Source organism: Mustela lutreola, chromosome X (assembly GCF_030435805.1).
Source record: "Mustela lutreola isolate mMusLut2 chromosome X, mMusLut2.pri, whole genome shotgun sequence".
In the NCBI taxonomy this organism is placed as follows: Eukaryota; Metazoa; Chordata; class Mammalia; order Carnivora; family Mustelidae; genus Mustela; species Mustela lutreola.
The window spans coordinates 92,024,743-92,047,324 of NC_081308.1; the positions used below are offsets into that span (position 1 = coordinate 92,024,743).

Consider the following 22,582-nt stretch of genomic DNA (forward strand, 5'->3'; position numbering starts at 1 on the left):
TTGTAGATGTTATTCATGGACACAGACATCTTACCATGAGGTAATTTCACAATTTCATCTCAGAAGAATTTATGACAAACTGAAAAATATGCCTTATTTGTCTTTCTGACAATTTAATAAGGTTCGTTTAATTAAGCCAGAAGTTCTTCCTTAACACAGATATATTTTCAGTGTTTGTCCTTTTCAGATGCTTTGTTTGCAGCACATTTCTGATGAGTACATTATGAAACAATGATAATTTCCAGATGTGGAAGAAGATGCTAAAATCAAAACTCTTCTCTAGAAGAGGGCTAGCATCACTCATCCAATATTAAGAGAAATCAACTGTGCATGTCTTTCAAATACCCCAAATAAGATAGCATAAATGCTGTTTTAGAGAAAATAAATACAGCATCTTTTTCAAAGGACAAAGAAAAGGCTAATTTAATAACATGACAAATTTAAGAAATTTTCCTTCAGCTAAATCCTAGCTGGTCTTGAATATGGTTAGAAGAGGCTCAAGACTCTAGTACCTAACAAAAATGTTGCCTTAAAATGGGTTATTTGCGATCTTTTAATTAATATTTGTTCAACAATGTCATGTTCTCTAGACACACGTTAGAATCCAAGTCAAAAGGAACCTTAGAGATGAATTAATCCAAGACTCCAGATTCCAGTACATGGAGATTCTGCCAGTAAATCTTATATTGTTAACTGCATTGATCTGGAAGCCCTCACTACCCATCGTTTTTCCAGCTCTTGGGGAATAAAAAAAAAACCCTAGAACTCCCAGTACAAATCCAGCAGGAATACACGAGCCCCTCATTTCACTGAGGAACTTTAGAATAAGCATGTATCATTTGTGAAAGGACATAAAGGAATCACAAAGCTTCAGAGAAATGAAAAATCATTTCTTTTACTTGGAAAGACCTTATTCATATGATTAAATGCTTTCATGGTAGAGATGAAAGATGATACCCAAAATGAAATTATTTGTCCAGTTAATTAAGTAGGGACAAGACTAAATCCGGTGTTTCCACTAATATACTATGTACCTTTTACTGAGCTTAGAACTTAATTCATACACCAACTACTTTATAAGAGTTAAATCTCCAAAAACAATAAGGAAAATCTCTTATCTACAGTATAACAGAAATAACACTAGGCTCAAAAACTGGAGATTACTCAAAATTATAGCCAAAGCTCTATGCCTACAGAAATCATCCACAAAATTAAATTGTCTCTGGATTATTTTCATATTCTAAAGTTTTGAGTGGTAACAAAAGCTTACCTGATAAGCTGCTACTTTGAGAAGTTTGGGTAGGAATGAAAAGGTCATATAAGTTGATATTTAGTTTACTTATAAGGTGGTGAAAATAACTAGTACTCATTTCAAAGATATTTTCTTCCTGTAATATGTGCAGGACCCCCCTGCACATGTACAGTCAGTATTAGAGAAATTTAGTTCAGTAATTATAGTCAACTAAGCTCTAGTCACTCAAGAACTTTTAAGTAAGTTTGCTTTCACGTTATACGTTTATTTTTTAGAATATCACCTTTATTTATGACAGGTAAAACATGTAACACAAGAGATCAGACTGTTCCCAAGCTAAGAACAAGGTTTTTTCTTGAAAAACAAATGTCCCAAAGCCAGCAACTATATGCTAAAACCAAATAAAATACCAGACTATCCGTACATCAAAAATATATGAATTGCCTGAACCTTATGCTTTTAAACATAACCTAATTCAAGAACTAAATATACTCTAATATTTCTTCTTCTCCAAATTTCTCACACTTTCTATACTTTATAACACACTTCTTTGTATTATCTATACTGTTTTCATACAGACAGGCATTAATTATATCTCAAACTAGACAGTAAGTTCCTTTGAGGAAAAAGACTACGGTACCTAGCACTACATGTTGAAAGCAGACACCCAGTAAAGACTAGCTGGAATCTATTTCTTGGCAAACATCTCTCGATGATCTGGTTAGAGGAAGAAGGACAATGTGTGCTGCTGGTAGAATATGGGATCTAGGAGAGTTTAAGATACAAATTACACACACGGAGTCAACATGTAATAGGTTACTGCCTAGAGCCAAGAGGGCTAATACAGTCATAGTTTGCTACTACTAAAAGCCAAACTACAGTATAATTCTCAACAGCACAATATTTAATTGAAAAAAAAAAATCAAACCAACCACAAGAAAACTGCATTGTAACCAAAGACTAAGTAGTTACTTGTGAATACTACTCTATTTCACATCATAAAAACTTGTAGATAAAGTATAATCCCAAAACAGCATGCAGAATATGTGGTCGTTCAATCAAAAGCAATTCTGATATTGTGTTCTTGCTCTGCATGACGATGATCCTCAAAAATCCGTGTTACCTCTTCTACCTTCTTCTGCAGCATGCCTACAGGAGGAAAAGTCATGCATCATTAATTTGAGGTCAAAATGTCCAAGGAACAGAATAGCTTACATTCTCACTTCAATATGACTTATAAAACATCAGTTTTATTTAATAGCTTTAACTATTAGAATATACAGGAAAAAATAATCTGTTTAGAAACTGAAAAGAGTGGACAAGACCATTCTTGATTTGCTCTAATTTTCTGGTAAATAACTGTCTACTTGACATTTATGTTTTGTTGAAGAGAAGTGAAAACTGCTTTTTACTCATTACAGCTTAAAAGTGCTATACAAGGTAGTCATTAAATTGAGGTTATAGATTCTGGTACAGGTTTTTGCTGTCTATAAGCAAATTAGTACACATAGTATATTCACATTTCTGTTCCTTTCTAATGGTTTATTTAACTTGGTGGTCCTCAATTTGCTTGGGAGCAGAGCAACACAAAACACCATTAATTTTACCATATAAAACAGCAATATTCTATAGTAAAAATAAGCTGTCAAAGTAAGCATGATAATCTAGATTTTTCTATTAATGTGCAGTTGGTCATTTGTTTTAGTGTTCATTAATGCTTACTAGCCAATAAGCAATAGCTGGTGCCAACGATTAAAAAAAAAACTTCACAAGAGAAACACGAAAAATTCGAAACAACATACTTCAGTTTTCTTCAGCCAATTGGAAAAGCCCCAATGTTATTCAGTTTTAAAGTATAAGAATACGTCATTCTATCTTATGACATACAGACATTTTGCAAGATTATACCTTAAGAACTAATGGTTATATACTGAAAGGCTAGAAAAACAGTGTACATTGAGCCTGCCAAAATACATCTCCTTTTTTTTCTAATAACTGCAGGGTGCAATTTTTTTTAACCACTAAATTACATTTTTCAGTGTGACAGAGGCACAATGAGCACTATAACAAACCATTAACTTGAGGCCAGAATTGTCAACATAAGCAAAATCTACTTAATTTGCTGATTGATAATGTATTAAGGAATACATTTATACAATTTTTTTTAAATCAATGAAATGTTGAGCAACACAAGCCAGCATTATTAAGAGAGCTTTCTATAAATATTTTGTCATGTCTTCAAATTAAATTCTCAGGACTATTTCTATATTAACATACTTTACATTTTTTAGGAGTTTCATTATTTGAGGGCAAAAATTGCTCCTAAAATTTAACTGCCCAGAGTTCAGTTCTGAAGATATGTATTAGGGACTGGTTCCTGTAGGTCTATGAAATTATATACCATACTAGAAGATAAATGCCAGGACTAGTCAATAATTGGGGGAAATACACCATATAAATTTTGAGATTAAAATGAACTGTATTGAGCAATATGAAAATGAAATTAAGAAAACAATTCCATTCACAACTGCATCAAAAAGAATTAAAACACTTAGAAATAAACCTACCAAATGGAGTATAAGACCTGTACACCAAAACATACAGAACATTGCTAAGAGAAATTAAGATCTAAAGAAATGAAGAGGAATCCCATGTTCATGGATTGAAAGACTCCATAGTGGTAAGACGGCAATCCCTCACAGGCTGATCTACAAATTCACTGTAACCCCTATGAAAATTCCAGCAAGCTATTTTTATAGAAATAGAAAAGCTTTAAAATTTACATGGAACGGACCCAGAATAGCAAAGCAATCTTGAAAAAGAATAATAAATTGCAAGAATTACACTACACAATTTTAAAACTTACTACAAAGCCACATTAATCAAGATGGTGTAATACTAACATAGGATTGCCATAGAGATCAATGGAACAGAAAGTCCAAAAATAAAACTCTATATTTATGGTCAATTCATTTTTGATGAAGGTGATAAGACAATTCAGTGGGGGAAAACATAGTATTTTTCAACAAATAGTGCAGAGACAACTGGTTACCTACATGAAAATGAATTTGAATCCTTACTTCTTAACTATGCACAAAAAACAACTCAAGGTGGGCCGAGCTGAAAGCGACCAGACAGGATGTTCACAATGTTAGGGCAGAGCTAAAAGCTACCAGGGCTGAGGTTCACAATGTCTCAAAGAGTTCCAATCTAATTTAAATTATCTCAAAGCTAGGGTAACTGAGACAGAAGATAGAATTAGTGATCTGGAGGACAAACAGAAAGGATCAAGAGGAAGCCTGGAACAAACAGTTTAGAAACCATGCAAACAGAATCAGGGAAATAAATAATGCCATGAAACATTCCAACGTCAGAATTATTGGAATCCCTGAAGGGGAGGAGAAAGAAAGAAGTCTAGAAGATACAGTGGAACAAGTTCTTCATGAAAATTTTCCCAATCTCGCGAATGGAACCAGGGTTCATGAACTAGAGGCCGAACGGTCTCCACCCAAGATTATAGATTCCAGAAAAACATCAAGGCACCTGATAGTCAAATTGAGGAATCATAATTGTAGGTATAATCTCTTGAAAGCCACTAGGACAAAGAGGCTCCTTACTTAAAAAGGAAAACCCATCAGAATAACGGCAGACCTGTCCACAGAGACCTGGCAATTCAGAAAGGGCTGGCAAGATATATTCAGGGCACTACTGAGAAGAACATGCAGCCAAGAATACTTTATCCAGCAAGACTGACATTCAAAATGGATGAAGAGATAAAGAGTTTCCAAGACCGGCAAGGCTTAAAAGACTATGCAACCACCAAGCCGACACTGCAGGAAATATTAAGGGGGGTTCTATAAAAGAGGAAAAATCCTCAGAATAGCATTGAACAGAAATATAGAGACAATCTACAGAAAGAAAGACTTCAAAGGTAACACGATGTCAATAAAAACGTATCTATCAATAATCACTCTCAATGTGAATGGCCTAAATGCGCCCATAAAATGGCACAGGGTTGCAGATTGGATTAAATGACAGGACCCATCCATATATTGTCTACAAGAGACCCATTTTGAACCTAAAGATACACCCAGACTAAAAAAAAAAAAAAAAAAAAAAAAAAAAAAAGATACACCCAGCCTGAAAGTGAAGGGATGGAGAAGCATCTTTCATGCCAATGGGCCTAAAAAGAAGGCTGGGGTAGTGATTCTCATATCAGATAAATTAGATTTTAAACTAAAGACTGTAGTGAGATACAGAAGGACAGGACATAATTCTTAAAGGGACTATCCACCAAGATGATCTAACAATTGTAAATATCTATGTCCCCAATATGGGAGCAGCCAATTACATAAGAAAACTGTTAATCAAGATAAAGAGTCATATTGATATGAATACATTAATAGTAGGAGATCTTAACACACCTCTCTCAGAAATAGACAGATCATCGAAGCAGAAAATCAATAAAGAAACAAGAGCATTGAATGACACATTGGACCAGATGGACCTCATAGATATATACAGAACATTCCATCCTAAAACAACAGAATACTCATTCTTCTCAAGTGCACATGGAACCTTATCAAGAATAGACCACATACTGGGTCACAAATCAGGACTCAACCGATATCAAAAGACTGAGATTATTCCCTGCATATTGTCAGATCACAGTGCTTTGAAACTGGAGCTCAATCACAAGGAAAAGTTCTGAAGGAACTCAAACACCTGGAAGCTAAAGACCACCTTGCTTAAGAATGCTTGGATCAACCAGGAGATCAAAGAAGACCTGAAACAATTCATGGAAACCAATGAGAATGAAGACACTTCGGTCCAAAACCTATGGGATACAGCAAAGGCAGTCCTAAGGGGGAAATACATAGCCATCCAAACCTCCCTCAAAAATACTGAAAAATCCAGAACACAGCTGCTATCTCTATACCTTAAAGAACTGGAGAATCAACATCAAATCAAACCAACTCCACATATAAGAAGGGAAATCAAGATTAGAGCTGAGATCAATGAGGTAGAAACCAGAGATACAGTAGAATGTATCAGTGAAACTAGAAGCTGGTTTTTTGAAAGAATCAGTAAGATCGATAAACCATTGGCCACACTAATCCAAAAGAAAAGAGATAAAGCCCAAATTAATAAAATTATGAATGAAAAGGGAGAGATCACAACTAACACCAAGGAAGTAGAAACAACCAAGAGAAGTCATTATCAAAAGTTATATGCCAATAAGCTAAGCAACCTAGATGAAATGGATGCATTCCTAGTAAACTATAAAATCCCAAAATTGAACCAGGAAGAAACTGACAACCTGAATAGACTGATATCTAGTAACGAGATTGAAGAAGTGATCAAAAACCTCCCAAAATACAAGAGCCCAGGACCTGACGGATTGCCTGGGGAATTCTACCAAACTTTCAAAGAAGAAATAACACCTATTCTCCTGAAGCTATTTCAAAAATTGAAGCTGAAGGAAAACTTCCAGATTCTTTCTATGAATCCAGCATTACCCTGATCCCCAAACCAGGCAAAGACCCTACCAAAAAGGAGAATTTCAGACCAATATCACTGATGAATATGGATGCTAAGATTCTCAACAAGATCCTAGCAAACAGGATCCAACAGCACATTAAAAGGATTATCCACCATGACCAGGTGGGATTCATTCCTGGGCTACAAGGATGGTTCAACATTCGCAAATCAATCAATGTGATACAACAAATTAATAAGAAAAGAGAGAAGAACCACATGGTCCTCTCAATGGATGCAGAAAAAGCATTTAACAAAATCCAGCATCCATTCCTGATTAAAACTCTTCAAAGTATAGGGATAGAGGGAACATTCCTGAACTTCATCAAATCTATCTATGAAAGACCCACAGCAAATATCATCCTCAATGGGAAAAAGCTTGCAGCCTTCCCGTTGAGATCAGGAACATGAAAAGGATGCCCACTCTCACCACTCTTGTTCAACATAGTATTAGAAGTCCTAGCAACAGCAAATCAGACAACAAAAATAAATAAAAGGTATCCAAATTGGCAATGAAGAAGTCAAACTCTCTCTCTTCACAGATGACATGATTCTTTATATGGAAAACCCAAAAGACTCCACCCCCAAACTACTAAAACTCATACAGCAATTCAGCAACGTGGCAGGATACAAAGTCAATGTACAGAAATCAGTGGCTTTCTTATACACTAACAATGAAAATACAGAAAGAGAAATAAGAGAATTGATTCCATTTACTATAGCACCAAGAACCATAACATACCTGGGAATAAACCTAACCAAAGAGGTAAAGGATCTGTACTTGAGGAACTACAGAACACTCATGAAAGAAATTGAAGAAGACACAAAAAGATGGGAGACCATTCCATGCTCTTGGATTGGAAGAATAAACATTGTTAAAATGTCTATACTGCCTAGAGCAATCTATACTTTTAATGCCATTCCAATAAAAATTCCACCGGTATTTTTCAAAGAGCTGGAGCAAATAATCCAAAAATTTGTATGGAATCAGAAGAGACCCCGAATCGCTAAGGAAATGTTGAAAAACAAAAATAAAACTGGGGGTATCACGTTACCTGATTTCAAGCTCTACTACAAAGCTGTGATCATCGAGACAGCATGGTACTGGCATAAAAACAGACACACAGACCAGTGGAACAGAGTAGAGATCCCAGATATGGACCCTCAACTCTATGGTCAAATAATCTTCGACAAAACAGGAAAAAATATACAGTGGAAAAAAGACAGTCTCTTCAATAAATGGTGCTGGGAAAACTGGGCAGCTATATGTAGAAGAATGAAACTCGACCATGCTCTTACACCGTACACAAAGATAAACTCGAAATGGGTAAAAGACCTCAATATGAGACAGGAATCCATCAGAATCCTAGAGGAGAAAGTAGGCAGTAATCTCTTCGATATCAGCCACAGCAACTTCTTTCAAGATATGTCTCCAAAGGCAAAGGAAACAAAAGCAAAAATAAACTTTTGGGACTTCATCAAAATCAAAAGCTTCTGCACAGCAAAGGAAACAGTCAAGAAAACAAAAAGGCAACCCATGGAATGGGAGAAGATATTTGCAAATGACAGTACAGACAAAAGGTTGATATCCAGGATCTATAATGAACTCCTCAAACTCAACACACACAAAACAGATAATCATATCAAAACACGGTCAGAAGATATGAATAGACACTTCTCCAATGAAGACATACAAATGGCTATCAGACACATGAAAAAATGTTCATCATCACTAGCCCTCAGGGAGATTTAAATGAAAACCACATTGAGATATCACCTTACACCAGTTAGAATGGCCAAAATTAGCAAGACAAAAAACAACATGTGTTGGAGGGATGTGGAGAAAGGGGAACCCTCTTCCACTGTTGGGAATGCAAGTTGGTGCAGCCTCTTTGGAGAACAGTGTGGAGATTCCTCAAGAAATTAAAAATAGAACTTCCCTATGACCCTGCAATTGCACTACTGGGCATTTACCCCAAAGATACAGATGTCGTGAAAAGAAGGGCCATCTGTACCCCAATGTTTATAGCAGCAATGGCCCATGGTCGCCAAACTGTGGAAAGAACCAAGATGCCCTTCAGCGGACGAATGCATAAGGAAGAGGTGGTCCATATACACTATGGTGTATTATGCCTCCATCAGAAAGGATGAATACCCAACTTTTGTAGCAACATGGACGGGACTGGAAGAGATTATGCTGAGTGAAATAAGTCAAGCAGAGAGAGTCGATTATCATATGGTTTCACTTATTTGTGGAGCATAACAAATAGCATAGAGGACATGGGGAGTTAGAGAGGAGAAGGGAGTTGGGGGAAATTGGAAGGGGAGGTGAACCATGAAAGACTATGGACTCTGAAAAACAATCTGAGGGGTTTGAAGTGGCGGGGGAGGTGGGAGGTTGGGGGAACCAGGTGAGGGGTATTAGAGAGGGCACAGATTGCATGGAGCACTGGGTGTGGTGCAAAAATAATAAATACTGTTATGCTGAAAATAAATAAAATATAAATTTAAAAAAACTCAAGGTGCATTATGGATCTAACTTTAAAGGAAAACTGTATTTGGAAAATAAAACACAAATATCAATCAGTTGATGAGCAGATAAGCAAAATGTGAATGTCCACACACTGGAATGATACACAGCAATAAATGGAATGAAGTACTGATATGTATTCCAACATAGATGATCTCTCAGACCATTTTGCCAGACAGCAAAGGCCACATATAATATGACTCCATTTATATAAACTCTCCTGAAAGTACAAATCTCTAAAGACAGAAAAAGTAGACTATTGGCAGGATCAGGGATCAATTTCTAACAAGCAAGAGGGAATTTTTTAGGGTAATAGAAATGTTTTCTAATGGACTGTCTAATGTTTGCACAACTCTGAGTTTTAAACAGCCATTGTTTAAGATGATAGATTAGTGTGTTTAAAACATTTCCTAAAAATCACTTGCACCTCCCAAGAAGATTCTGGTAAAATTGCTTCTAGCCAGTCCTATTCTGTGTATGGGACAGATGTTTTCTTCATCTAAACCTATTTGCAAATATTTTAGGTAAAGATTAAAAGACATTCATATAAAGTTATGAAAATAAGTGAGTTGCTCATTAAACCCTAACAGTGCTCTACTATAATTATTTTAAGTTACACATATAAATTTTTTTAAAATTTTTAAAAATTTAATTTACTTATTTGACAGAGAGAGATCATAAGTAGGCAGAGATGCAGGCAGAGACAGAGGAAGGGAAGCGGGCTCCCTGCTGAACAGAGAGCACAATGAGGGGCTCGATCCCAGGACCCTGAGATCATGACCTGAGCTGAAGGCAGAGGCTTAACCCACTGAGCCACCCAGGGGCCCCCACATATAAAAATTATTAGATAATACTAAATTCATGGCTAAAGGAAACAATGTACTTTCATAAACACTGCTATAGTACAACTCTTATTTTCCTTTTAGAAAAACAATTGGGGCAGTTGGAGGAAAAAACATCTTGAAAAAATGGTCAAAAGATACAAATAAGCAGCTTAAAAAAGGAAATACAGACTGTTTATAAATATTTAAAAATGCTCATCTTCACTGGTAACCAGAAGAATGCAACTGAACAATGGAAATATTTTCACTTATAAATTGTAGAAAGGAATGATGACTGTGGTGGTAGAATGCTAAAAGGATTTGGAATTAGCAGAATTAGGTAATTCAAAGAAGTGGTTAAAGTGGGACTGTAAGCAGTCAGTAAGAGGCAGATCTCTCCATTCCGCCTCATCTAGGTAATTCTCCCTACCCAAGCCTAGCAGAGGACTTATTGTTTAGAAAGGGTAAACCAGGTGGTTGTGGCTCAGAGTCACCAGGGAGAGCTGAGGACAAGGTATCTGTACCAAAAATATAAGTGAAAGTTTGCAAGGGATAAAGTAAAAGTCTACAACCTAAGCACTGAGCTCCAATCCTTTTTTTAACAGCCCCAAGAACACTGGCATACCACTAGGTTTATTAGTCTCTAGCCAAAAGCTGAAAGATTCTTCTTTGGAGAAATGACCAACTGAAGAGAAGAATCCTAAAAATTCTAAAAGTAATGGCTGGAGATCCTCCAGTAAAAAGGTCTTGCCAAATTATCCTATAGTAAATTAGCAAGATCCATCTACAGTTTAATGTCTCATTCTTGAATATAAATAGAAAACCAAGAATCACCAGAATGTTGAGGAATCTCTTTAATATAAGACAGACCAGGGACACCTTGGTGGCTCAATAGGTTAAATGTCTGACTCTTGGTTTAAGTTCAGGTCATGATCTCAGGGTTGTGGGACTTAGCCCCATGTTGGGCTCTGTGTTCAGCACGTAGTCTGCTTGGAATGCTCTCTCTTTCTCTCCCTCCCTCCTCTGACTTCTCTCTCTCTCTCTCTCCTCCATAAATAAATAAATAAATAGAAAGACCAAAAGACTAAAACAAAGCAAAGATAAAGAAAGCTGGAAGACAGAATCCAGGAAAACTAAAATATTTGTTTACGATTTTTTTATTTGAGACAAAGTGAGAGCATGAACGGGGGGAGGGGCAGAGAGAGGGAGAAGGTGACCCCCCACTGAGCAGGGAGCCTAACATTGGCTCAATTCCAGGACCCTGAGACTATGACCCAAGCCAAAGGCAGACACTTCAGCAACTGAGCCATGCAGGTGCCCCAGGAAGAATAAAACATTTTTAAAAATCAGTAATATCATCAGAGAGAAGACACTGAATCCATGAAATAAGAACTGGATGCTATTTAAAACACACACACACACACACACACACACACACACACACACACACCATAAAACAGTACTACAAGCTCTTGCGAACTAAAAAGGTTTACAGGAAGCAAAGATCAGTAGAAAGACTGGAATAAAAAGCTGAGTACTTATCTGAGAAAATTTAACAAAAATACAGCAGAAACCTAATTCCAGAAAATTCCCCCAAACTGACATAAATCACTTTCTTAATTGGAAAAGCTCACTGAATACCATCTCAGTGGATGAATTAAACCTACATGGAGGCACATCTGAAATTTCAGTATTGTGGGGAAGATCTTGAAAACTTCCATAGGGGGAAAAAACATGAAAACGAAGGGGTCACATTAAAGGTTTAGGAATCAGAATGGACCTCAAATCTAGAAGACAATCAACAACATTTTCAAATGCTTAAGAGAAAATTATTTCCAAGCTAGACTTTTTTTAAAGATTTTATTAATTAATTTATTTATTTGACAGACAGAGATCACAAGTAGGCAGAGAGAAAGGCAGAGATAGAGATGGGGGAGCAGGCTCAACACTGAGCAGAGAGCATGATGCAGAGCTCGATCCCAGGACTCCGGCATCATGACCTAAGCCAAAGGCAGAGGCTTTAACCCACTGAGCCACCCAGGCGCCCTCCAAGCTAGACTTTGATAGCCGATACTATCAGTTGTCAGGGTAGAATAAAGACCTTTCCCCAAAGAAAACCAAAAAAGTAACTTGTTTTTTTTTAAAGATTTTATTTATTTATTTGATACACAGAGATCACAAGTAGGCAGAGAGGCAGGCAGAGAGAGAGAAGGAAGCAGGCTCACCGCTGAGCAGAGAGCACGATGTGTGGGGCTCGATCCCAGGACGCTGGGATTATGACCTAAGCTGAAGGCAGAGACTTTAACCCACTGAGCCACTGAGGCGCCCCCAAAAAAGTAATTTGAAAAGACACAGGCACCTTTATGTTTACTGTAGCATTATTCACAGTAGCCAAGATGTGGAAGCAACCCTAATGGCCATCGATAGATGAACAGATTTTTAAAAATGTGGTGAATATATACTCTGGAATATTACTCAGCCCTAAAAATCCCCTGAAATCTTGCCATCTCCAACAACATAGATAGTCCTAGGGTATTATGCTAAGTGAAATCAGTCAGAGAAGGCAAATATCATACAATTTAATTCATATGTGGAATTTAAGAAACAAAACAAACAAATAAAAAGAGGAGACAAACAAAAAACAAGACAACTACAGAGAACAAACAGGTGGTTGCCAGAAGGCAGGTAGATTGGGGGGCCAAGGTGAAATAGATAAAGGGGATTAAGAGTATACTTACCTCTTTTTAAAAGATTTTATTAGAGAGAGAGTATGAGCAGGGGCAAGAGCAGAGGGAGAAGGAGGAACAGGCTCCTTGCTGAGCAGAGAACCCAATGCAGGTCTCAATCCCAGGACCCCAGGATCATGACCTGAGCTGAAGGCAGTTGCTTAAACAAGTGAGTTACCCAGGCACCCCAGGCATCACTTCTCTTGACTGAGCACTTAGAAATGTATGAAATTGGGAGGGTATGTGCTACAGTGAGAAAAAAAATGTATAGAATTGTGGAATCATTGTATTGTACACCTGGAACTATTATAACACAGTATGTTAATTATACTTGAAATAAAAAAACACCTCAGATACGTAATATCTCAAAATACTTACTTCCCATGCCTTCTCTCAGGAAGCTGATGAAATACATGTTATACTAAAACAAGGGAATAAACCATAAAAAGGGAAATATAAGAGCCATGAAAGAAAGAAAGAAATAGATGGAATACAAGATTGCTGTAGAGGGAAGAACCTAGCTGAGTAGTAAACCAAGAGATAATAGATTAGGGATTCGGGATTAGAGGGATTACAGGGTCTGGGAGAAAGGAATCCAAGAAGGTGAAATTGATGGGTTTAAAGAAAAAGCACCTATCAGAGAATGAACTACTTACTGGTAAGTATATAGAAAATTTAGCAAATGATGAAATAAACTTCAGAGGAAAACAGAAACTTGTAAAGAAGTAAGATAGTGGTGCCTGGGTGGGTCAGTTGGTTAAGTGCCTGACTCCTGATTTCAGCTTGGGTCATGATCTCAGGGTCCTGGGATGGAGCTCCACATTGGACTCCATGCTCAGTGGGGAGTCTGCTAGAGATTCTCTCTCTGCCCCTCCCCCTGCTCACTCTCTCTCTCTCTCAAATAAATAAATAAATAAATCTTAAAAAAAGGAAAGAAGACAATATAATATGCTATATGGCCTGGCTGTAAATAAAATTTATGCAATCTTAACTCAAAACAATAAATACTGTTCTATGTGTAATTTATGATATGGTTATATTGGTAAGATGACAGAAAAGTGTGCTTACATGCATATACTTATATGCTTCTATAAATGTAATATGTACATATACTGGGGGGCAGTATGGTGGTATATTGTACTGCACACACATACACATATACACAAAATGAGGGTGGTATAAAAGAGTTAAATCCTTACTTCCCATTTGGGGAAGCCAATACAGAAGGCCTAAAATGGAAAAGCTAAAAAGTAAAGTATACATGGTATTTAGAGATCTAGAAATATTAAAAAAAAAACCAGCTGAAATAATTGAAAATGATTGTTTCTAGGGGTGGAAAACAGGGTATGGAGAGAGAAGCTGATGTTTTTCATAAACCTTATTTAAAAACTTTATCCTCAGTGGGTTAAAGCCTCTGCCTTCGGCTCAGGCCCTGATCTCAGGGTCCTGGGATCGAGCCCCGCATTGGGCTCTCTGCTCACCCCTCTCTCTGCCTGCCTCTCTGCCTACTTGTGATCTCTGTCTATCAAATAAATAAATAAAATCTTAAAAAAAAAACACTTTACCCTCTACTTTCAAGGTGGTAGATGAAAAAGACCTGAAATAAGGCAGTGATAGTAATCCACTGAAAAGAAGATTCAGGAGCTATTAAGAAGTATAATCATCATCACTTACTGAAAGAAATAGAAATAGTCTACCATAAGTCCCTGAGCAAATAATAGCAACTGTTAGCTGAGAAAAAGAAAAGTTGAAGGAGTTGGAGTTACTGATCTGGGAGGCCCAGGAGAGAGTGAAGATAATGAGTTTAGCTTTACACAAGTTTAATTTGAGGCGCCTTTGGGGTATCTATGTGCAGATGTTTGTTAACATAGAGCTTTATAATGCAAAGTAAAAGAACCATAAGTAAAACTGATGGTTAGAGATGACAACTGAGGTTTAAGAAGTGCTGATATTCAGAAGAGCCTTAAAAGAGAACACTATTAGAGATAAGGGGAGGTCTCAAATCAATAATCTAAGTTCCTACCTTAAGAAAATAGAATATGAGCAAAACAAACCTGAAGCAAGCAAAAGGAAGGAAATAATAAAGACTAGTTACTAATGAAACTGAAAACAGGAACAGTATAGAGAAAAATCAATGAAACAAGAGCTGATTCTTTGCAGAAAAAATTAATAAAAATTGATTAACCTCTACCAAGACAGAAAAAAATAAAAATAGAGAAAACACAAATCACCAATATAAGGAATGAAACAGGGCAGATCACACAAATCCTGTGGTCATTAAAAGTATCAAAAGGAAATCCTAAGAAAAACTTTGCTTATAAATTCAACAACAAAGAATTGTACCAACTCCTAGAAAACCATAAATTACGCAAATTCAACCAAGATAATCTTAGGAGAGAAGGAAACAAGCCATAACTGACTCTTTACGCAGGGAACAAACTGAAGATTGATGAAGGGAGGTGGGTGAGGGGTGGGCTAGATGGGTGGTGGGTATTAAAGAGGCCACTTGTAATGATCACTGGTGTTGTATGTAAGTGATGAATCACTGAATTCTACTCCAGAAAGTAATGTTGCATTATATGATGACAAAACTTAAATTTAAAAAATGTATCAATGCAATCCACCATATCAACAAGTTAAAGAAGAAAAAAAACACACGATTATATCAATTGATGCAGAAAAAGCATTCGACAAAATCCACTATCCATCCATGATAAAAATCCTCAGCAAGTCAGGAAGAGCACGAAATTACCTAAACTTGATAAAGAACATCTACAAAAAGTCTACAGCTAACTGTACTTAAAGTGAAAGACTGAAGGCTTTCCATAGAAACTTAGGAACATGACAAAGATGTCTGCTTTCATAACTCTTATTCAACATAGTACAGGAAGTTCTAGCCAGTGCAAAGTGAGGAAAAGAGATAAATGGCATACAGATTGGAAAGGAATAAATAAAACTTCCCCTATCTGCAGATGATATAACTACCTATGTAGAAAATCTCAAGGAATAAACAAAACAAAACAAAAATTCCTAGATATAAGAAGTAAGTTCAGCAAGCATACATACAAGAAAGGCTAAAATTAATAAGACAGGGAACAACAACGTTGGAGAGGATATGTGGAGAAAGGGGAACCTTCTCACACTGTTGGTGGGAATGCAAGTTGGTACAGCCACTCTGGAAAACAGTATGGAAGTTCCTCAAGAAGTTAAGAATAGAGCTACCCCATGACCCAGCAATTGCACTACTTTGGGGTTATTACCCCAAAGATACAGATGTAGTGAAAAGAATGGGCACCTGCACACCAACGTTCATAGCTGCAATGTCCACAATAGCCAAACTGTGGAAAGAGCCGAGATGTCCTTCAACAGATGAATGGCTAGGGGCGCCTGGGTGACTCAGTGGGTTAAAGCCTCTGCTTTCAGCTCAGGTCATGATCCCAGGGTCCTGGGATCGAGCCCCACCTCAGGCTCTCTGCTCAGCAGGGAGCCTGCTTCCCATCCACCCCTCTGCTTGCCTCTCTGCCTACTTGTAATCTCTATCAAATAAATAAATAAAGTCTAAAAAATTAAAAAAAGATTTGGTTCGTATATATTCCTCAGCCATGAACTGGAGGGTATTATGTTAAGTGAAATAAGTCAATCAGAGAAAGACAATTATCATATGGTTTCACTCATATGTGAAGTATAAGAAATAACACAGAGGATCATAGGGGAAGGAAGGGAAAACTGGAAAACTGAATGGGAAGAAATCAGAGAGGGAAACAAACCATGAGAGACTCTTGACTCCAGGAAACAAACTGAGGGTTGTAGAAAGGGAGGTGGGTAGGGGAAGGGGGTAATTGGGTGATGAACATTAAGGAGGGCACATAATGTGATGAGCACTGGGTATTACACACAACTAAAGAATCACTGAACACTACATCAAAAATTAATGATGTAGTGTTAATATGTTGGCTATTGTATTTAAATAAAAATAAATAAAAACAAATTGCATTTTTATGCACTAGCAATGAACATATGAAAATCAAAGTTTAAAACACAATATAATTTGTAATTACTACAAATAAAATAAAATAGTTAAGTATAAATCTAATAAAACCAAAACATATATAATGTGGATGCTAGGAGTTACAAAATGCTGGCGAATAAATAAATGGTGGGCTATGCCACACTCATGGATGGAAAGATTCAGCATAGTAAAAATGTCAATTCTCCCCTAAACTGATCTACAGGTTTAATATAATTTCTATCAAATCCCAGAAAATTTTTATTAGAGGGCAAAGGAATTAAAATGGCCAAAATAATCTTGATGAAAAAAAAATAATGTGAGAGGAATCCCTCTACCATATAGTAAGGCTTACTATACAGCTACAATAGTGAACACAGTGTGATATTAGAGGAGGGAAACACATATAGATCTATGGATAGAGAGCCCAGAAATCCATATGCCAAACTAATATATGAAAAAGATGCAAAAGCAATTCAATTGAGGGAGGACAGTCTTTTCAACAACCGGTGTTGAAACAACTGGCTACCCATAGGCAAAAAAAAAAAAGGAAGAAAGAAAGAAAGAAAGAAAGAAAGAACCTTGATCTAATCCTCACATCTTAAAGAAAAACTAACTCAAAAATGAATTACAGCCTTAAATGTAAAATGTGGAACAATAAAACTTGCAAAAAAAAGGAGAAAATCTTTGGGATAGAGTACTAGGCAAAAAGTTCGTAGATTTGACACCAAAAGCATAATCCATTAAAAAAAATGGAGAAATTCAAAATTAAAAAACTTTTATCCTATGAACAGCTCTGTTAAGAGGAATAGACAAGGGGCACCTGCGTGGCTCAGTGGGTTAAAGTCTCTGCCTTCAGCTCAGGTCATGATCCCAGGGTCCTGGGATTGAGCCCCACATCGGGCTCTTCGCTCAGTGGGGAGCTTGCTTCCCTTCCTCTCTCTCTGCCTGCCTCTCTGCCTACTTGTGATCTTTGTCTGTCAAATAAATAAAATCTAAAGAGGAATAGAAAAATGACAGGCTAGGAGAAAATATCTTCAAACCACAGAGCCAACAAAGGACTAGCATATACCCTAGAATATATAATAAAGTCTCAAAACATTAAAACAAACGAACAAGGGGCATCTGGGTGACTCAGTAGGTTAAGTGTCTGCCTTCGGCTTAGTAGTAGTGAGTAGCCAAAAACTAGAAACATCCCACATGTCCTACAACTGGTAAATGTGTAAAATAACCTGTGGTGCATACATGCTATGGAGTAGCTGACTAGCAACTAAAAGGATCGAACCATTGATACATGTAATTTAGATGGATTTCAGGGGAACTACACTGAGAAAAAAAAAAAAAGCCAACCCCATGTGGTTATATGCTGTACGATTCCATTTATATAGTATCTTAAAATGATAAAATTTTAGAAATGGGTGAATAGATTGGTGGTTTCTAGCAATTAGGAACTGGGTTAGAGATGTGGAAGGAAGGTGGGTGTGGCAATAAGAGGGAAATAGGAGGAATTCTTATGGTAATGGAACTGTTCTGTATTTCAACTATGGTAATGCACACAAAAACCTACACGTGATAAAACTGTGTATAAGGAAACACACACAAACGCAATACAAATAAAACCAGGAAAATCTGAACAAGACAGATTATGCCAATGTCCATGTCCTGGTTGTGTTACTGTACTATAGTTTTATAAGACATTAGCACTGGGGGAAACTAGGTAATGAAGAAATAGACCTCTGTATTATTTCTTCAGCATTGTAATGTACAATTAACTCAAATTGTAGAATGTGTAAAAATTTCAAGGATGAAGACTAACACACACAAATAAGGTTTGGATTCCCTACCTCTTTTTCCAGAAGTGCCTGTTCAATAGGCACATAATATGACCCCCAGTTTACATGATGTGATAGTTTTAACAAATCTGTTCTCACTATTTAATATGTTGGCCATCTTTTTAGCTTTATGATCTAGGTTTCCTCATTGCTGCATGCCTGTTAAGCTAGAGCCATATATTAAGGTTTTTGTATTCAGTTAGGATGCTGTTTAAAAGTAACCTTGAAATTGCAGGAGCTGAATATAATTAAGGATTATTTTTGATTCAGAAAGGGGAAGAACGAGATAGGAAGGGGGCAAGGAAAGAAGAGAGAGAGAGAAGACACTGTCCTCCTATTTGTCTTAGCTACTTTTAAGAAGATTCCCAGCTTATTAAAATTGAAGTAACACTCAGAATAAATATACTTGAATTCTCAGTACTATGGTCTGATGGGAAGAAGAGTACTTCTAGAGAACAAAGCTCTCATCTGTGCTATGGGAATGCTCGTCCCAGTCTTGCTACTGACACATTAAGTTGGTGATGTGGATACTCTGCTTGTGTATAGCACTACCCCTCACATAAAATTAATAAAATATACATTTCAAGGAAAGGCATAAAAAGAAAAGATGGTGAAGGTACCCTGAATTCTTGGAAACGACATGGCAGAAACAAGGTAGTAGAATTATTACATTACATCCTAAGTGGTCCTCAGACAGTTATCCTATTGAAGTATCACTTACTATTCAAGCCTCATTTCAATTCTACTTCCTCCAGGAAATCAACTAAAGATTAGGTTTCTCTTTCTTTGCTGCCTCCACCCCCCACACTTTGAACCTGTTCAAGGCAGTGCACCATTCATGTTTATACCTCCTACACTGATTAACAGTGCCTCAGCCCATAACAGGTGTTTTGTATTTAAGAGTCACAGCTATGCGGTTTTAACTTGTATCTGAGAGAACACATTCCCATTAAACTGTACTTCAGTTTTCAAAATGGCTATACCTATTACCTTATTTGAGTCCCACAATATCCATCAGGATAGAATTAAAAAGTCAAGAAGGTAAGGTTCAGTAGCTTCCCAAAGGCCAAAGCTCATGAAAAATGATATCAGGATTCGTATCTTCAGACTCCCATCTATGAGTGCTTTTTCTATTACAGTGTGCCTGTTTGTCAAATGCTGTGAGGGGTTTAAAGAAAAAGTACTATGCTGAGCTAATAACTGGCTCCACAGAATAATGCTATTCGTTGTCCTTTCAAACACTGAAGTGCTCAAAATAAGGCAGGCCTATCTGAACCCCATCTAGGGAGAAATTTCATCAGTGAAATACTATCAGGCCATTTTATCTATGAGATGGTCATAGAGCATGGCCCCCAAAACAGCATTATAGTAAGACACCAGCATATTTATAGTTTTTAGTCACTAAAAGGAAGAAAATTGCTTTGGAGAAAATTCTGTATATCTCACAAACAATATAAATCCAGCTATTTGAGAGTGATTTAAATCATGTTACATATAATTCATCTGGGGAGGCTCTCCAGCTGAGGAAATTCACTTGGGCACAAAATGTACATAAACAGGATTAGTGAGAAATCTAATTTTGCAGATGCATTGAGTGTATTTCACATCTGGATTTACATATAGAAAAGGAATTATAGAAGTGGAGCTCTGAGAATGTTAACCATCACACACTATTTCCTAACAGGAGCTGAAGACTTCATCATTTTTAACCTTCGTACCCTAATCTTACCTACAAGAGATTATTTAGGATCAGGGAACAATAATGTGACAATAAATCTATCTTGTCTGTAAAGGGTGGTGGAGACAAGGAGGCAGCTCATTAAACAATGGAAAGACATAAAATACCTTTAAGTTAACTGCAATGGGAAGAAGCAAGTACCTGTCTCTGTTGAGTTCAAGAGACCCTTAGAGTGAGTAGCCACATCTCTGGCAGATCAAGAGCATTTGCTTCTCAAGTATCTGAAGTGGAACACTACACTCCAGAGCACAACAGATGACCTCACTGATCAACCAATGTCACCAAGACTTCTCAAAGAATTTAAGAAAAAGAGGAGGTAAAAGAAGCCACCTTAACCAGTAAATCAGATTTTATTTTATTTTATTTTTAAACGATTTTATTTTATTATTTATTTGACAGGCAGAGATCACAAGTAGGCAGAGGCAGGCAGAGAGAGGAGAGGCAGGCAGAGAGAGAGGAGAAAGCAGGCTCCTCGCCGAGCAGAGAGCCCAACTCGGGGCTCCATCCCAGGACCCTGAGAACATGACCCGAGCCGAAGGCAGAGGCTTTAACACACTGAGCCACCCAGGCGCCCCCTCAGATTTTATTTTAGAGGATGAAAGACAAAGAAGATATTTTCTTTGGAATTCAAAGGCATCTTTTAGCATCTCAGCATTTGATGCTCTTCAGATACAAGAAGGATGAAAGTAAACTAATAAAAATAGTTTTAAAGCATTTATCTGGACCAAGCTTCTTTAAAAAATATGGCACTGTTAAATACCATACTGCATATTTGAAAGTTCCTAAGAAGGTGCCTGGGTAGCTCAGATGGCTGGGCCTCTTCTGCCTTTGGCTCAGGTCATGATCTCCAAGTCCCAGGATCGAGTCCCATGTTGAGCTCCCAGCTCGAGGGGAATCTGCTTCTTCCTCTCTCTTTGCCTCTTCCCCTGCTTGTGCTCTCTCTGTTTCTCTCTCTCTTTCTCAAATGAATGAATAAAATCTTTTTTAAAAAGTTTCTAAGAAAGCAGATATTAAAAGTTGTCATCACAAGATTCTTGTGATGAGAAAAAAACTTTTTTGTAACTATGTAAGGTGACATATGTCAACCTAATTGTAGCAATCATTTCACAATATATACAAATATTGAATCATGGCACTGTGCACCTGAGAATAATATAATGTTATATGTCAAATCTACCTCCATTTTGTCTTTTAAAAAAAGGTTTAAAAATACCCAACCCTGAAAACTCTAATTTAATATAGTCCCCTCAAATAATAAATATTAACATTGGGTAAAAATGAATTACAACTGTGACATATCACAAAAAACTGCTTCTCTGAAATGATCCTAAAGGCATTTTATTCAAGAGTTAGTCACACCACACTAGATAACTGAGAATGTTTTACAACAAAAAGGAAAAACTAGGTGATCGGAGACCCGGTGCTAATGGGACTGTCTTTTGGAAAGAGCACACAATTTCTTATGGCATTTTTACTTACTCCAAGGAGTCTTCCCTTTCTTCCTTAAATAGCAGTCAAAGTGTTGTGAGTGGCTATTAAATAATTATGGGGTTATAACCCATAAGAGACTGCAAAGATCATGGGTGAAATATATGTTAGTTGTGATACTTTTGGCCACCTCACCAAAAAAGCAAAACGCCATGAAAATACTCAAGGAACTTCTAAATAATGATAAGTTTAAGATTTTTATGCTGTCCACCCTTCATTGTGGCATGTGATAAATATTAATGTTATAGACAACGGTTTGGTATAAGGAGAAACAAAAAATGTCTGTCCTTCACCCCTACTTCTCCCACTCTCTAAGAGAAGGAGCTCCATATATTTAAAATGAATAGCAAATTAGCCCAGATTGATTGTCAACTCTGTCCTAAGTGGTCCCAGAAGAGCTGGAGCTGCTGTAGTTTCAGTGACTGCCAACTCAGAAGACAGATGTGTGACTGCAGCATTGCCATCAAGCAAACCTTGAAATAAGGCCATAAATTTATACAGAGAAAGACAAGAGAGGAAAGTGGTATTTAACTGTTGCTACTCTTAACTCTCAATCATCTATCCTGATCAGGAAGAAAGGGGGCAAAGATAATGTTAAAAAATGGATGACTATCAAATTTGAGAACAGGTCAGTATCAGTACATGTTCAGA

The 22,582-nt window shown here is 37.0% G+C and overlaps 1 protein-coding gene across 5 annotated transcripts in view; it reads right to left on the reverse strand.

Moving 5' to 3' along the window:
- Positions 1-1,496: 1,496 nt before the first annotated feature.
- Positions 1,497-22,582, reverse strand: part of NUP62CL (nucleoporin 62 C-terminal like) — a 110,513-nt gene continuing 89,427 nt past the window's right edge. For all 5 annotated transcript variants that reach the window (XM_059158190.1, XM_059158192.1, XM_059158191.1 and 2 more), the window contains one exon: positions 1,497-2,401. In XM_059158190.1, the coding sequence (XP_059014173.1) occupies positions 2,307-2,401 (95 nt within the window). In that variant the 3' untranslated portion in view covers positions 1,497-2,306. The remainder of the gene's footprint in view (positions 2,402-22,582) is intronic.